A 19,323-nucleotide genomic window follows, 5' to 3' on the forward strand; every position below is an offset into this window, starting at 1 on the left:
ACTACTACTACTACTATTGACGACTACTACTACTATTCACGATGACTACTACTATTCACGACTACTATTATTCTCACATGTGGAACACCACTTTTGAAGGTACTACAACACTTTCAACACCGCATCTTAGTCAATAGTACTCATCTACTAGTACTAGTACTACTACTACTACTATTCACGACTACTACTACTATTCACGATGACTACTACTATTCACGACTACTATTATTCTCACATGTGGAACACCACTTTTGAAGGTACTACACTTTCAACACTCTTCACCTACATCTTAGTCAATAGTACTCATCTACTACAACTACTACTAATCACGACTACTACTAATACTACTATTCACGATTAATATTACTATTCACGACTACTACTAATACTACTATTCACGACGACTACTACTAATTCTACTATTCACGACTATTATTCTCACATGTGGAACACCACTTTTGAAGGTACTACAACACTTTCAACACCGCATCTTAGTCAATAGTACTCATCTACTAGTACTACTACTACTACTGCTACTACTACTACTATTCACGACTACTACTACCATTTGCCACTACTACTATTTTCTACTACTACTACTACTATTTTCTACTACTACTATTCACAACTACTACTACTATTCTCTACTACTACTACTACTACTATCCACAGCTACTACTAATACTACTATTCACGACTACTACTAATAATACTATTCACAACTACTACTAATACTATTCACAACTACTACTACTACTATTCACAACTACTACTACTATTCCATACTACTACTATTCACGACTACTACTATTATTCATGACTACTACTAGTATTCACGACTACTACTATTACTACTATTTTCTACTACTACTACTACTACTATTCACAACTACTATCACAGCTACTATTACTATTCTCTACTACTAATACTACTATTTTCTACTACTACTACTATTCACGACTACTACTACTATTATTCACGATGACTACTACTATTTTCTACTATTACTTCTAATACTATTCACGACTACTACTACTACTATTCGCTAATACTACTATTTTCTACTACTACTATGTATTACTATTACTACTACTATTCTCTACTACTACTATTCACAACTACTACTATTATTCTCTACTACTACTGTTCACGACTACTACTACTATTCTCTACTACTACTACTACTACTATTCACGTCTACTACTATTCTCCACTACTACTATTCACGACTACTACTACTGTTCTCTTCTACTACTACTACTACCACCACCATTCACGACTACTACTACTATTCTCTACTACTACTACTATTACTCTCTACTACCACTAATATTCACAACTACCACTACTAATATTCTCTACTACTATTATTCTCTATTACTACTATTCACTTCTTTCACTTCATCAATCATCTGGGTTCATTTTGGAAAAGGAGTCAGTAATAGTAGTAATAGAATACAATAGAATAGAAAGTACTTTATTGATCCCTGGGGGAAATTCAATAGTAAATAGTAGGGGTAACAGTAAATATTAGTAGTACTAGTAATAATAATAAGTAGTAGTACTAGTAATATGAAAGATTTACAATACTAGTAATATAAAATATTAATAGTACTAGTAATAGCAAATATTAGTAGTACATAGCAGTGGTACTATTCATATTAAAGATCAGTGGGACTAGTAATAGTAAGTAGGAGTGGTACTAGTAATAGTAAATATTAGCAGTACTAGTAATATAAAATTGTAGTGGTAAAATAGCACTGTTACTACTAACAGTACAGATTAGTACTACTAGTAATAGTAAATAGTAGTGGTACTAGTAGTAGTAAATATTTGTAGTAATATTAAATAGTAGAGGTACTGGTAATATTAACAATGATGTGTTATAGTAATAAATAGTAGTGGTAGTAAAGATTGGTAATAGTAAATTGTAGTAGTACTATCATTCATAAATATTGGTATTACTATATAGTACACGTTAGTAGTTGTAGTAATAGTAAATAGTAATGGCACCAGTAATAGTAAAGATTAATAGTACTAGTAATAGTAAACAGCAGTGGTAATCATAAATATTAGTAGCACTAGTAATAGTAAATATTAGTTGTACTAGTAATAGTAAATATTAGTAGTACAAGTAAGAGTAAACTGTCATGGTATTAGTAATAGTATATCTTAGTAGTACTAGTAATAGTAAATAGTAGTGGTACTAGTTAAAGATTGGTAGTACTGGGAATAGTAAATAGTAGTGGCAATAGTAATAGTAAGAAGTAGTAGTAGCAGTAATAGTAAATATTATTAGTAATAAAGAGTAGTAATAGTAAATAGTACTACTAATAGTAAATAGCAGTAGTACTAGTAATAGTAAATAGTAGTAGTAATTGTAAAAGTAATAATACTAGTCATATGAAATAGTATAAGTAGTAGTAAATAATACATAGTTGTAGTACCAGTAATAGTAAAGAGTATTAGTATTAGTGAATAGTAGTAGTACTAGTAATTAGTAGTAAATAGTAGTAGTAATAGTAAATAGTAGTCACCATAGTAATAGTAGTAGTAGTAATAGTAAATAGGAGTAATAGTAGAACATTAGTTAATAGTAGTAATACAAATTGAAAGTAGTCAATAGAAGGATGTAATAGAAAAGTAGTAATAGTACAGTTTGTAGAAAAGTAGGGAATAGTTGTAGTAGTAATAGTAGAAAATTTGTGAATAATAATAGTAGCAGTAGTAGAAAATTAGTAAATAGTAGTAGTAATAGTAGAAAAGTAGTGAATAGTAGTAGCAGTAGTAGTAGAAAAATAGTAAAAAGTAGTAGTAGTAATAGTAAAATATTTGTGAATTGTCTTAGTAATGGTGGTAGTATAAAAGTAGGTAATAGTAGTTGGAGTAGTAAATAGTAGTAGTAGTATAAAAGTAGTTTAATAATAATAGTAGGAATAAAAAGTAGTGAATAGTAGTAGTAGCAGTAGTATAAAAGTTGTTAATACTAGTAGTAGTAATAGTAGTAGAAAATGAGTAAATAGTAGTACTAGTAGTATAAAAGTAGATATTAGTAGTAGTATCAATAGAAAAGTAGTGAATGGTATTAGTAGTAGCAGTAGTATGAAATAAGTTAATAGTAGTAGTAGTAGTATAAAAGTAGTGAATAGTAATAGTAGTAGTGGTGGTAGTAGTAGTATTATTTATTAACAGTAATAGTATAAAAGTTGTGAATAGTAGTAGTATAAAAGTAGTTAATAATATTAGTAGTAAAAAAATAGTGAATAGTATTAGTAGTAGCAGTAAGATGAAAGTAGTTAGTAGTAGTAGTGAGTAGTGGTGGTAGTAGTAGCAGCAGTAGTTTAAAAGTAGTTATTAATAGTAGTAGTAGAACAGTAGTAGTAGTAGTAGTTGTTGTAGTATGAAAGTAGTTAATACTAGTAATAGTTGTATAACAGTAGTTAATAGTAGTAGAAAAGTAGTGAATAGTATTAATAGTTGTAGTATACAAGCAGTTAATAGTAGTTGCAGTAGTATAAAAGTAGTTCATACTAGTAATAGTTGTATAAAAGTAGTTAATAGTAGTATGAAAGTAGTGAATAGTATTAATAGTTGTAGTATACAAGCAGTTAATAGTAGTTGCAGTAGTATAAAAGTAGTGAACAATAGTAGTGTTTAATTAACACTGGTGTTAAACATGTTAGTGTTTGGACACACTGACTGTGTGAGAGTCACCAATGGGTTGTCATGGCAACAGTGTTGTGGTTGTCATGGCAACAGTGATGAGCGAGGGCTGTCTGTCATGTGATGCACAGGTATCGCTGGCCAGGTGTCCGTGGACGCCAACGGGGACAGAAACGGCGACTTCTCCTTGATGGCGATGACGGACGCTGAGGCAGGAACTTATGAGGTCAGCAGCACAAAGATCCAATATTGATCACTTCCTCTCACAGTAGTCATTGGTAGTCATGCTTCATTCACAAATACTACATGCAAGATTCTAGGAAGTACTGACAATACTGCAAAAAGCAGGTATTGAAGTATTGTTTGCATGTTGTTGCTATACTAGTACCAATAGAAGATGAATGAAGTATTCAGTACTGACAATACTGCAAAAAGCAGGTATTGAAGTATTTCTTGCATGTTGTTGCTATACTAGTACCAATAGAAGATGAATGAAGTATTCAGTACTGACAATACTGCAAAAAGCAGGTATTGAAGTATTGTTTGCATGTTGTTGCTATACTAGTACCAATAGAAGATGAATGAAGTATTCAGTACTGACAATACTGCAAAAAGCAGGTATTGAAGTATTGTTTGCATGTTGTTGCTATACTAGTACCAATAGAAGATGAATGAAGTATTCAGTACTGACAATACTGCAAAAAGCAGGTATTGAAGTATTGTTTGCATGTTGTTGCTATACTAGTACCAATAGAAGATGAATGAAGTATTCAGTACTGACAATACTGCAAAAAGCAGGTATTGAAGTATTTCTTGCATGTTGTTGTGATCCTAGTACCAATACAAGATGAATGAAGTATTAAAACATGAAGTCATGTTTGATTAGATGAACATGAACAATAAACAATGACAACTCTTGGCTTGTCTCCATTGGAGGATTTAGGATTCAAGATTTTTCATTCAATATTTAAGATTAAAGATTCAGGAATAAATATTAAAGATTTAGGATTAAATATTTGTCTATACGTGTGTGTGTGTGTGTGTGTGTGTGTGTGTGTGTGTGTGTGTGTGTGTGTGTGTGTGTGTGTGTGTGTGTGTGTGTGTGTGTGTGTGTGTGTGTGTGTGTGTGTGTGTGTGTGTGTGTGTGTGTGTGTGCATGGTCTGATTGCAGGTGGTTGCCAATTACTTTGGTGTAAATGAGAGTTTGGAGCTGCTGTCTAACTTCAAACATCAACACTTCACTCTGGAACAAATACAGAGAAGTCATCCTGACATCTCAGACACTTCATGTAAATATTTACTTTCTTTTTGTCAATATTTACTTTCTTCTTGTCTATATTTACTTTCTTGTCAATATTTAATTATTTCTTGTAAATATTTACTTTCTTCTTGTCTGTATTTACTTCCTTCTTGTCAATATTTAATTATTTATTGTAAATATTTACTTTCTTCTTGTCTGTATTTACTTCCTTTTTGTAAATATTTACTTCCTTCTTGTCAATATTTACTTCCTTCTTGTCAATATTTACTTTCTTCTTGTCTGTATTTACTTCCTTTTTGTAAATATTTACTTCCTTCTTGTCAATATTTACTTCTTTCTTGTAAATATTTACCTCTCTTGTCAATATTTACTTCCTTCTTGTCAATATTTAATTATTTATTGTAAATATTTACTTTCTTCTTGTCTGTATTTACTTCCTTTTTGTAAATATTTACTTCCTTCTTGTCAATATTTACTTCTTTCTTGTAAATATTTACCTCTCTTGTCAATATTTACTTCCTTCTAGTCATTATTTACTTCCTTCTTGTCATTATATACTTCATTAGTGTCAATATTTACTTCCTTCTTGTCAATATTTACTTCCTTCTTGTCATTATATACTTCATTAGTGTCGATATTTACTTCCTTCTTGTCAATATTTACTTCCTTCTTGTCAAAATGTACTCTTTCTTGTCAATATTTACTTTCTTCTTGTAAATATTTACTTTATTCTTGTCAATATTTTCTTCCTCGTCAACCTTTACTTCTTTCTTGTCAATATTTACTTCTTTCTTGTAAATATTTACCTCTCTCTTGTGAATATTTACTTCCTTCTTGTCATTATGTACTTCTTTAGTGTCGATATTTACTCCTTTCTTGTCAATATTTACTTCTTTATTGTCAATATTTACTTCCTTCCTGTCAATATTTACTTTCTTCTGGTCATTGTTTACTTCCTTATGACCAATATTTACTTCCTTCTTGTCAATATTTACTCCCTTCTTATAAATATTGACTTCCTTCTTGTAAATATTAACCTCCTTCTTGTAAATATTTACTTCCTTATTGTGAATATTTACTTCCTTATTGTGAATATTTACTTCCTTCTTGTCAATATTTACTTCCTCTTTGTCAATATTTACTTCCTTCTGGTCAATATTTACTTCCTTATTGTGAATATTTACTTCCTTCTTGTCAATATTTACTTCCTCCTTGTCAACATGCGTGTGTTTGCTGAGATCATTGATTGTTTTTCTGCACAGGTGGACTTAGATTGTCAGCTTTGACCGGCGTCATCGTGGGAACTGTTCTGGGAACTGTCATGCTCATAGTTTACTACTTCTTCAGGTAAGAACATCAAATACTACTTCTTAGATCATAGTTTACTACTTCTTCAGGTAAGAACATGAAATACTACTTCTTAGATCATAGTTTACTACTTCTTCAGGTAAGAACATCAAATACTACTTCTTAGATCATGGTTTACTACTTCTTCAGGTAAGAACATCAAATACTACTTCTTAGATCATAGTTTACTACTTCTTCAGGTAAGAACATCAAATACTACTTCTTAGATCATAGTTTACTACTTCTTCAGGTAAGAACATGAAATACTACTTCTTAGATCATAGTTTACTACTTCTTCAGGTAAGAACATCAAATACTACTTCCTAGATCATAGTTTACTACTTCTTCAGGTAAGAACATCAAATACTACTTCCTAGATCATAGTTTACTACTTCCTCAGGTAAGAACATCAAATACTACTTCCTAGATCATAGTTTAGTACTTCTTCAGGTAAGAACATCAAATACTACTTCCTAGATCATAGTTTACTACTTCTTCAGGTAAGAACATCAAATACTACTTCCTAGATCATAGTTTACTACTTCTTCAGGTAAGAACATCAAATACTACTTCTAGGATCATAGTTTAGTACTTCTTCAGGTAAGAACATCAAATACTACTTCTTAGATCATATTTTACTACTTCTTCAGGTAAGAACATCAAATACTACTTCTTAGATCATAGTTTACTACTTCTTCAGGTAAGAATATGAAATACTACTTCTTCCCTGCTAGGTTTACGTTTTGTGTATTTTATACTTACAGGGTCTGATCCACAGTACTATTTTTGAGTATAAGATAGTGTGTACTATTAGTGTGTACAGAGTATAAAATAGTGTGTACTATTAGTGTGTAAAAAGTGTAAAATAGTGTTTACTATTAGTGTGTAGAGAGTTTAAAATAGTGTGTACTATTAGTGTGTACAAAGTATAAAATTGTGTGTACTATTAGTGTGTAAAAAGTGTAAAATAGTGTTTACTATTAGTGTGTAGAGAGTTTTAAATTGTGTGTACTATAAGTGTGTATAAATTATAAAATAGTGTGTGAAAAGTATATAATAGTGTGTACCATTAGTGTGTACAAAGTATATAACAGTGTACTATTAGCGTGTACAAAGTATAAAATAGCGTGTACTATTAGTGTGTACAGCATATAAAGTAGTGTGTACTATTAGTGTGTACAAAGTGTAAAATAGTGTATACTATTAGTGTGTAGAGAGTATAAAATAGTGTGTACTATTAGAGTTTAAAATAATGTGTACTATTAGTGTGTAGAGAGTATAAAATAATGTGTACTATTAGTGTGTACAGAGTATAAAATAGTGTGTACTATTAGTGTGTACAAAGTATAAAATAGTGTGCACTATTAGTGTGTACAAAGTGTAAAATAGTGTGTACTATTAGTGCGTACAAAGTATAAAATAGTGTGTACAATGTATATAATAGTGTGTACCATTAGTGTGTACAAAGTATATAATAGTGTGTACAAAGTATAAAATAGTGTGTACTATTAGTGTGTACAAAGTATATAATAGCGTGTACTATTAGTGTGTACAGAGTATAAATTAGTGTGTACAAAATATATAATAGTGTGTACTAATAGTGTGTACAGAGTATAAAATAGTGTGTACAATTAGTGTGTACTAAATATAAAATGTGTACTATTAGTGGGTACAAAATATATAACTGTGTGTACTATTAGTGTGTAAAAAGTATAAAATAGTGTGTACTATTAGTGGGTACAAAGTATATAATAGTGTGTACTATTAGTGTGTACAAAGTATATAATAGTGTGTACTATTAGTGTGTACAAAGTATAGTATAGTGTATACTATTAGTGTGTACAAAGTATAGTATAGTGTGTACTATTAGTATGTACAAAGTATAAAATAGTGTGTACTAATTTGGTGTACAAAGTATAGTATAGTGTGTACTATTAGTATGTACAAAGTATAAAATAGTGTGTACTAATTTGGTGTACAAAGTATAGTATAGTGTGTACTATTAGTATGTACAAAGTATAAAATAGTGTGTACTATTTTTGTGTACAAAGTAAAAAATACTACTATTTTTCGGCGACTGAACCCTTCAGCTTATAAAACAGTGCGGATAATCTAAGAATTTTTCTCAGCTGATGACCACAATAAAAACAGTTTAATTTTTTTTTTAAAACAAGCAAATACCTTGACTAGGTGTGATATTATTTGTGCTATGGCGCCATCTTTTGGATGAGTTCGCTCACTGCAGGTGCTGTAGTGTCCTTCTGTTAAGAGCTTTTAACCGGAGCTACAAGTCAGTCGTCTAGCCGTCCATAGCGTTTCTACTGAAATTGATTCTTCATTCATCACTCCGAGCAACGTTTGTAAGTTTTACAATATAACTAAAACAATTCTTACTCACTAAAGCGTCCCATGTGTGATGTCTGTAGGAGTGTTTTCATGCATATTTGTACATGCTACCGTAATGTAATCAAGCTAGCGTCGTTTGCATTAGCTAACATGCTAACAGGTTTACGAGTGTCTGTGTTAGTATTATTAACTTACGACGGCATTCTTTTTGTATTGTTTCACTTTCACAAATTCCTCAGTAAATTCACCAAAACGTCACCGTGGAGTCATTGAGTCTGTTTAGCTGATTGGAGAGCTAGCTTGCGCGGCTAGTGGGTCCATGACTATGACTTCTGTTTTGTTTGATCGGCCGTTTTACTGCCGCGTTACAGACACCGTTCGGAAATAAATAAACATTTACAGAATATTTCTGTGTATATAACACATTCCACAACGTATATATCTGCGACTTATAGTCCAGTCCGGCTAATATATGGGAAAACATTTATTTTACCTAAACTTTAGTGGTGCGGCTTAAATACCGGTGCGCTCTGTAGTCCGGAAAATACAGTAACTAAAACATTTTAGCCTTTTCTCAATGCGTTCTGATTTTCTGCTCTTTTTTTCTGACATTTTCACTGTTGTTGGGGCCGCAAATGGCTCCGGGGCCACACTTTTGACACCCCTGTGCTAAATGTTTCTTTCTGCTCGTTAAGGAGATGGGATCCTCCGCTCACAAGTTTAGTACATCAGCCTTGCGTGTGCCATCCAGTTTGCCCGCGTTTTAGTAGACGCAGACATTTAGTAGATCAGGTCCCTCGCCGAGTGTAGTTTGGCAGCACTTCCTTAAAGGTACAGTACTTATTTGTGTGTTTCATGATAGAATATCTGTGGCAACTCAAAATGTTGAAAGAACCATGTTGGACCAAAAATACAAAAAAGAAAGTCTGTCTGGAGCTGCACAAAAAAATGAAAAGCCTTACACAAGTCTTATAATGAAGGCAACACATGATGTGTTTATATTAGCCTACTATCAAAATGACTTTGTTGATGGAAATGTTGAAATGTAATATTTATTCCACACTTTTACAACATTGAAAAATATTAGTAAAACAGATAACTCCTGGAAATTACTGGCTTAGAATGACCAAGTTAAACTTGGTGTGTCCAATTTAAAGGACTTCTAATGGATTCAACGTTTGCTGTGGTCTGGAACAACATGGCACACACACAACTATCAGACATGCAGCCAATACTACATACAGATAATGTGTCATGAGACATGCAAGTACAAGTTAAACACAACGAGGATATAAGAAAATTAAATGAGCTCAAATATACCTACAAACGAGGCATAATGATACAATATGTACATACAGCTAGCCTAAATAGCATGTTAGCATCGATGAGCTTGCAGTCATGCACTGACCAATTATGCCTAATTAGCACCACAAGTGTGGGGATACTCACGAGTCCCCGGCTGAGTGCCTGTACGTTGGAGTTCACCCCAGTGGACAAGAGGGTCGCCTCCCTTCGCCTTAGGGTTGGAGGGGGGAAAACTCTGACTGTTGTTTGTGCATATGCACCAAACAGGAGTTCAGAGTATTCAGCCTTCTTGGATACCTTGCATGGGGTCCTGTATGGGGCGCCGGCAGGGGATTCCATAGTCTTGCTGGGGGACTTCAACGCGCACGTGGGCAATGACAGTGATACTTGGACTGGCGTGATTGGGAGGAATGGTCTCCCTGATCTGAACCTGAGTGGTGGATTGTTATTGGACTTCTGTGCTAGTCACGGACTTGCGATAACAAACACCATGTTCAAGCATAAGGATGCTCATAGGTGTACCTGGTACCAGAGCACCCTAGGCCAAAGATCAATGATCGATTTTGTAATCGTATCAGCTGATCTGAGGCCGTATGTTTTGGACACTCGGGTGAAGAGAGGGGCTGAACTGTCAACTGATCACCATCTGGTGGTGAGTTGGGTTAGATGGCAGGGGAAACCTCTGGACAGACCTGGCAAACCCAAGCGTGTAGTGCGGGTGAACTGGGAACGTTTGGAGGAGTCCTCTGTCCGGAAGGACTTCAACTCCCACCTCCGGCGGGACTTCTCTGCCATCCCTGTGGAGGTTGGGGACATTGAACAGGAATGGGCAATGTTCAAAACCTCTATTGCTAAAGCTGCAGCTGCGAGCTGTGGCCAGAAGGTCTTAGGTGCCTCAAGGGGCGGTAACCCTCGAACATCCTGGTGGACAGTGGTGGTCAGGGAAACCGTCCGACTGAAGAAGGAGTCCTATGGAGGCAGTTGCAAGGTACCGACGGGCCCGAAGGGCAGCGGCCGTAGCTGTGGACGAGGCTAAGCAGAGGGTGTGGGAGCAGTTCGGGGAATCCATGGAGAAGGACTATCGGGCGGCACCAAAGCTGTTCTGGAAGACCATACGGCACCTCAGGAGGGGGAAGCAGGGAACCATCCAAGCTGTGTACGGCAAGGATGGGACTTTGCTGACTTCAAGTGAGGAAGTCGTAGGGCGTTGGAAAGAGCACTTTGAGGAACTCCTGAACCCAAATACATCAGACACACCCTCCCTGATAGGAGCAGGGCCTGAGGATGATGGGGGATTGACGTCGATCTCTCGGAGTGAAGTCACTGAGGTAGTTAGACAACTCCACAGTGGCAAAGCTCTGGGGGTTGACGAGATCCGTCCAGAAATGCTGAAGGCTCTGGGTGTTGATGGGCTGTCTTGGTTGATACGCCTTTTCAACATTGCGTGGAAGTCTGGGACAGTGCCGAGGGAGTGGCAGACTGGGGTGGTGGTTCCCCTTTTCAAAAGGGGGGACCAGAGGGTGTGTGCTAATTACAGGGGTATCACACCACTCAGCCTCCCTGGGAAAGTTTACGCCAAGGTACTGGAAAGGAGGGTCCGGCCGATAGTCGAACCTCAGATTCAAGAGGAGCAATGTGGATTCCGTCCTGGTCGTGGAACAACTGACCAACTCTTTACACTTGCGGGAATCCTGGAGAGGGCCTGGGAGTATGCCTATCCAGTCTACATGTGTTTTGTGGATTTGGAGAAGGCGTATGACCGCGTCCCTCGGGAGATCTTGTGGGAGGTGCTGAGGGAGTACGGAGTGAGGGGAACCCTGTTGAGGGCCATCCAATCTCTGTACAACCAAAGCGAGAGTTGTGTCCGGGTGCTTGGATGTAAGTCGGATCCGTTTCCAGTGGGGGTTGGTCTCCGCCAGGGCTGCGCTCTGTCACCTATCCTGTTTGTGATTTTCATGGACAGGATTTCTAGGCGGAGTCGTGGCCATGGCGGAGAGGGTATACGTCTCGGGGGGCTAAAGGTTGCGTCACTGCTGTTTGCAGATGATGTGGTCCTGATGGCACCTTCGGTTCGTGACGTTCAGCTCTCACTGGATCGGTTCGCAGCCGAGTGTTCAGTGGCTGGAATGAGGATCAGCATCTCCAAATCTGAGGCCGTGGTTCTCAGCAGGAAACCGATGGTTTGTACAATCCGGGTAGGGGACAGGACTCTGTCCCAGGTGGAGGAGTTTAAGTATCTCGGGGTCTTGTTCACGAGTGAGGGAAAGACGGAGAAGGAAATCAGCCGGAGAATCGGAGCAGCTGGGGCAGTATTGCAGTCTCTCTGCCGCACTGTTGTGACGAAACGGGAGCTGAGCCAGAAGGCAAAGCTCTCGGTCTACCGAGCTATCTACATTCCTACTCTCACCTATGGTCATGAAGTGTGGGTAATGACCGAAAGAATAAGATCGCAGATACAAGCGGCCGAAATGAGTTTCCTCAGAAGGGTGGCTGGCATCTCCCTTAGAGATAGGGTGAGAAGTGCAGTCACCCGAGAGAGACTCGGAGTAGAGCCGCTGCTCCTTCGCTTGGAAAGGAGCCAGCTTAGGTGGTTCGGGCATCTCGTGCGGATGCCTCACGAGCGTCTCCCTAGGGAGGTCCTCGTTGCACATCCCACTGGGAGGAGGCCCCGCGGCAGGCCAAGGACCAGATGGGGGGATTACATCTCCTCTCTGGCCTGGGAACGCTTCGGAATTCCCCAGGAGGAAGTCGCAAATGTTGCTCTGGAGAGGGAAGTCTGGGGGTCTTTGCTGGAGCTGTTGTCCCCGCGACCCGATTCCGGATAAGCGGTTGAAGATGGATGGATGGATAGCACTCCAACAAGTCAATAACATCAACAAAGATCACCTTTGTGCATTCACGCACAGCATAAAACGTTTGTTGGACAAAATGAGACAAAGAAGGAGTGGCATAAAACACGTCTTTCTGTGGCAGCGTCGGAGAAAGTTGTACATGTAAACACACTACGGCGCGTTCAAATTAGTAGGACAAAACAGCGTTGGCCAAATCCTCTCATCAGTGAAGCATGTTTCATATAAACAGTGGGATTTATAACAATTAAGAAGGTTTGTGTCATGTTTGTTCTCTTACAGAAACAATATTAAAAAGAACTAGAAGAGGCAATTCCTGAAGGAATTGAGTGTGAATGCTCCAATGCTGAAGTTGAACAGAAATGCTGACAGAATGTAGTATGAATGTAAGAATAGTTTGAATGTTGAAAAGCTGACGCTGAACTTCAAATGCTAATGGAACATAGGGTGAATGTAGAAATGGTTTAAATGCTGAAATAGTTTGAATGTTGAAGAGTTTGACTTTCCAGGGAAAACAGAATTTGGTTTGGACCTTGGGAAAGTGTTAGTTTGAATGTCCAGGATGAGTGGAATGTGTTGATGTTGGAATGGTTTGAATAGGTTGAAAAATGTGGGAATTGTGCAACTTGGAAAAAATGTCCAATTCATTTCAATGGGAACTTCCTGGAAATGTGGGAATTTTTGGCAAAAGCGGGATTTTTTCCCCCCCCCCAAATGATTAGGAGCATTAATGTCCTGAATGAGCTGAATTGGTTGGTGTTGGAATTGTTTAAATCGGTCAAGAAATGTTGAAGTAGTAACAGTTTTTCGGGAAAACCGGGAATTTTTCTAGTTCCTTAACCAACTTGGTTTTTGCCTTGGCTAAGAAAAATGTTTTGACAGTGGAACGGTTGAAATAAGATTAAAAATGTGTAAAGGTTAGTTGAACTTAAGAACGGTGGAAATAGGTTAACAAAAAAACAGGAATTCCTGGAAATATGTTGAATGCGGAAAAATGGTAGTTTGAATCTCCAGGATGAGTGGAATGTGTTGAAGGTGGAATGGTTTGAATAGGTTGAAGAATGTGGAAGTTTGAAAAATGGCCAATTCATTTTGAATGGGGAAAATGCAAAACAAAAAAAAGGAATTATGGGTAATCCGGGAAAAATTTTTTAATTGTTGAAGTAGAGCACATGATTCCTGAATAGGCTGAATATTTTGTAGTTGGAACAGTTTGAATCAGATAAAAAATGTGGGAATTGTGGAACTTTAAAAAATGTCCCTTTGATTTCAATGGGAATTTCAGAAAAAAATGGGAATTTCGGGAAAAAAACTGGATTTTTTTTTTTGAAAATGGTAAAAAGAAACCTTGAATGGTCTGAATGAGTTGAAATGGTTGGTGTTGAAATGTTTCAAATCGGTGGAGAAATGTTGAAGTAGTAACATGTTGAATTGAGAAATGGTATTACAGAATTCCTGGAATTTCGAGAAAATCGGGAATTTTTCCAGTTCAAAAAACAAGTTTGATTAAGAGGAATTTTTTGATGGTGGAACAGTTAAAGTGGGTTAAAAGATGTGGAAGGAGTAGTCGCCAGAAAAAAGGGTGGAAATGGGGCTTTGGAAAAGCAGGAATTCTGGAAAATCCTGGCAATTTTTTTGAACTTGGAAAAATAATTAAATGGTAAATGGGTTATACTTGTGTAGCGCTTTTCTACCTTCAAGGTACTCAAAGCGCTTTGACACTATTTCCACATTCACACACTGATGGTGGCCCTAACCACCATCAGGAGCAAGGGTGAAGTGTCTTGCTCAAGGACACAACGGACGTGACGAGGTTGGTAGAAGCTGGGGATCGAACCAGGAACCCCTCAGGTTGCTGGCACTGCCACTCTCCCAACCGCGGGAATGGTGGAAGTTTGAAAAATGGCCGATTCATTTTGAATGGGGAAAAATGTCCCGGAAAACCTGGAATTCTGGGAATTTTTGGAATTTGTCAAGGAAAAGCCCGCCATTCCCGAACAGTTGAATCGGGTGAAAAATGTGGAAGGTAGAGCGCGCCAAAATCTGGAGAAGAAGAAGAAGTAGTTGAATAATAAATAGATGCATTTTGGTGTAGAAAAGCATACAATATGTGAGAATGTTTTGGCTCCAAGGAGCCACTAGGGCGGCGCTAAAGAGGTTTAGTCAGATATTGCCCTCTGCAGCATCATAAATCCTGCTAAAGTTTCTTTCTTATATATATTTTGTTACTATTTCCATGCCTTCTTGTTTTGTGTGTGTAATATTATAAGAATATTTTCAGTATTTTACCTTTCTGCGGCAGAGTTGTGTTTGCAAGTCGTGCCATGTACACCCTGACCTCGGTCTTCTGCAGGAAAAACTACCGGGTAAGCATCGAGCGCCGCGCACTGGCGGAGGAATGTGGCGCGGGGAAGCACCGGCAGCTGCGAGAGGACTCCATCAGATCCCACTTCTCAGCCGCGTGAACGTCGGCTGGACTTGTCGTACTTCTCTCAGGACCACAAGGCGAGTCTCCAGGCAGCGCTCTGGTTTCTCTCCTCACCAGCGACTCTTTGACCACTGCTGTCTCTTTTAATATACACACTGTCTACAAGCTGGCGGGTTTTAGGAACTCTTTTTTTTAAAAATTTTTTTACCAAAGTCATTGACATGCTAGGCTGTAGGCTCCTAGGAGCTGGCAGCTACACCGCGGCTAAGCTCGCGAGACATCATCGGTGACATTAGTCGCTATATAAGCAAGTATCAAATAATTACTCACGCGTACAAAAAGTCTCCAAGGCAAAGTGTCCAGTAACAGAAGTGTCCGCATCATCCAACTTGGATTATTGTGGTGTCACTCAAGAAAACGCAATCACCACTCCAGTTCAACTTAAAGACAGCATAAGTGCATTCCAGACGGTTAATAATAAATATGTTAGTTTTTGTTCTCCGTTTGACTTAATTCACTTGTTAAGACCTTTTCTAACATTCCACACTACATACACTATAAACAATTCCTGCAACAACAGCAGTAAAAGAAGTGTCCGCATCATCCAACTTAGATTATTGTAGCCGCTAGGTGTCACTCAAGAAAACGCAATCACCACTCCTGTTCAACTTAAAGACAGCATAAGTCCATTCCAGACTGTTAATAATAAATATGTTAGTTTTTGTTCTCTTTTTGACTTAATTCAAACACAATAACCACTCCTGTTCAACTTAAAGACAGCATAAATCCATTCCAGACAGTTAATAGTAAATATGTTAGTTTTTGTTCTCTGTTTGACTTAATTCACTTGTTAAGACCTTTTCTAACATTCCACACTACATACAAACATACAATGTAAACAATTCCTGCAACAACAGCAGTAACAAAAGTGTCCGCATCATCCAACTTGGATTATTGTGGCCGCTAGGTGACACTAATGAAAACGCAATCACCACTCCAGTTCAAGTAAAAGACAGCATAAGTCCATTCCAGACAGTTAATAATAAATATGTTAGTTTTTGTTCTCTGTTTGACTTAATTCAAACGCAATCACCACTCCAGTTCAACTTAAAGACAGCATAAGTCCATTCCAGACAGTTAATAATAAATATGTTAGTTTTTGTTCTCTGTTTGACTTAATTCAAACACAATCACCACTCCAGTTCAACTTAAAGACAGCATAAGTCCATTCCAGACAGTTAATAATAAATATGTTAGTTTTTGTTCTCTGTTTGACTTAATTCACTTGTTAAGACCTTTTCTAACATTCCACACTACATACAAACATACACTATAAACAATTCCTGCAACAACAGCAGTAACAGAAGTGTCCGCATCATCCAACTTGGATTATTGTGGCCGCTAGGTGTCACTCAAGAAAACACAAATCACCACCCCAGTTCAACTTAACGACAGCATAAGGTCCTTCCAGACAGCAAATAATAAATATGTTAGTTTTTCTTCTCTGTTTGACTTAATTCAAACACAATCACCACCCCAGTTCAACTTAGAGACAGCATAAGTCCATTCCAGACAGTTAATAGTAAATATGTTAGTTTTTGTTCTCTGTTTGACTTAATTCACTTGTTAAGACCTTTTCTAACATTCCACACTACATACAAACATACACTATAAACGGTTCCTGCTGATATAATCAAATAAAATGGAGACTCCGAGTATTTACTGTATATTGTTTTGTTCCAAGGTGTTTATTTAAATATTTAATCTGTGCCAAAATAGTCTGGTGTACTACTGTAGTACTACACTCTGTTACTGCATGAAATACTGTATTTGTATGCTGGAGCACAAACATGAGTTTTTATTTTATTTTATATGTTTCATTCCTGCTGATTTTGTGAATTCTCTTTTTATAAATATGTTTTTTATGTTAGTTTTATTTTGAAGCTAGCACCTGAATGTACACTCAAAGGTGGAATAAAGTTGATACTTCGTTTGTGTTGGACTGCGATACAAAGATGACTTCGTAGGAAGGAAGGCCGAGCGCACACTTCCGGCCTTCACAATAAAAGTGCTGCGACATCCCGCCTGCGCTGGCAAAATAAGGGATGTTGATGCGCAACAGCCAGCTTAAAGACACACATATGAAGGACATTGAAAATACACAACTCAGAAGAAAGGATAACAAAAAGAGAAGAAGCCCTCTTGTGATGATAATCAACAATGATCATCTTTGTCACGTGACTTTCATCAAGAGACTCATACACAAACTTCACAATAAAACATCCGTTTGAATTACAATATATGAATATATATATATATATATATGAATATATGTACATGCATACAGATACAACAAAATAAAACACATGAAAGTTATAATATTATTAATAAACATTAAAGACATATATTATAAACATCCAATACATAATATATAATAAACATTAAAGACATAATATAAATAAACATTAGACATAATACAAATAAACATTAAAGACATAATATAAATAAACATTAGACATAATACAAATAAACATTAAAGACATATATTATAAACAGACATAATACAAATAAACATTAAAGACATAATATAAATAAACATTAGACATAATACAAATAAACATTAAAGACATATATTATAAACATCCAATACATAATATATAATAAACATTAAAGACATAATATAAATAAACAGACATAATACAAAAATAAACATTAAAAACATAATATATAATAAACATTAAAGACATAATATTACATAATAATATTAAAGACAATATAATAAACATTAAAGACATAATATAAATGAACATTAAATACATGATAATTTATAATAAACATTAAATATATAATAAACAAATACATAATATATAATAAACATTACAGACATAATAATATAAATAAACATTAAAGACATAATATATAATAAACAAAGACATAATATATAATAAACATTAAATACATAATATAAATAAACATTACACATAATATAAATAAACATTAAATACATAACAATATATAATAAACATTAAAGACATAATAAAAAATAACATTAAAGACATAATATATAATAAACATTAAATACATAATATACATAAACATTATAGACATAATAATATATAATCAACATTACAGACATATTAATATATAATAAACATTAAAGACATAATAATATAAATAAACATTAAAGACATAATAATCTATAACAAACATTAAAGACATAATAATACATAATAAACAAAGACATAATATGTAATAAACATTAACGACATAATATACATAAACATTAAATACATGATAATATATAATAAAGATGAAATATATAATACACAAATACATAATATATGATAAACATTAGAGACACAATAATATGAATAAACATTAAGGACATAATAATATATAATAAACAAAGACATGATATATAATAAACATTAACGACATAATTATATGAATAAACATTAAAGACAATAATATAAATGAACATTATATACATCATAAAAATAAACATTAAAGACATAATATATAATAAACATTAAAGATAATAATAATATATAATAAACATTAAAGATAATATATAATAAACATTAAAGACATAATAATATATAATAAGAATTAATGACATAATATAAATAAACTTTAAATACATAATAATATGTAATAAACATAATATATATAATAAAAATTAAAGAAATAATAATATAAACATTAAATACATAAACACTGAATATATAATAAACACATACATAATATATAATAAACATTAACGACATAACATAAATAAACATTAAAGACATAATAATATAAATGAACATTAAATACATAGGTAATAAGCATTAAAGATAATAATATATAATAAACATTAAAGACATATAATAATAAATGATATTAAAGATAATAATATATGATAAACATTAAAGACATAATAATATAAATAAACATTAAATACATAATAATATATAATAAACATAATAATATATAATAAACATTAAAGACATAATAATATAAACATTAAAGACATAATATAATCAAACATTAAATACATAACACTATATAATAAACATTAAAGACAATATAAATTAACATTAAATACATAATATAAATAAACATTAAAGACATAATAATATAT

At 34.9% G+C, this 19,323-nt stretch overlaps 1 protein-coding gene across 2 annotated transcripts in view; it reads left to right on the forward strand.

The window, feature by feature from the left end:
- Positions 1-17,196, forward strand: part of npr3 (natriuretic peptide receptor 3) — a 41,945-nt gene extending 24,749 nt beyond the window's left edge. For both annotated transcript variants that reach the window (XM_062025390.1, XM_062025391.1), the window contains 4 exons: positions 3,796-3,890; positions 4,836-4,953; positions 6,188-6,272; positions 15,126-17,196. In XM_062025390.1, the coding sequence (XP_061881374.1) occupies positions 3,796-3,890; positions 4,836-4,953; positions 6,188-6,272; positions 15,126-15,237 (410 nt within the window). In that variant the 3' untranslated portion in view covers positions 15,238-17,196. The remainder of the gene's footprint in view (positions 1-3,795; positions 3,891-4,835; positions 4,954-6,187; positions 6,273-15,125) is intronic.
- Positions 17,197-19,323: the final 2,127 nt, after the last annotated feature.

The sequence above is a fragment of the Entelurus aequoreus genome, linkage group LG17 (genome assembly GCF_033978785.1).
Source record: "Entelurus aequoreus isolate RoL-2023_Sb linkage group LG17, RoL_Eaeq_v1.1, whole genome shotgun sequence".
In the NCBI taxonomy this organism is placed as follows: domain Eukaryota; kingdom Metazoa; phylum Chordata; class Actinopteri; order Syngnathiformes; family Syngnathidae; genus Entelurus; species Entelurus aequoreus.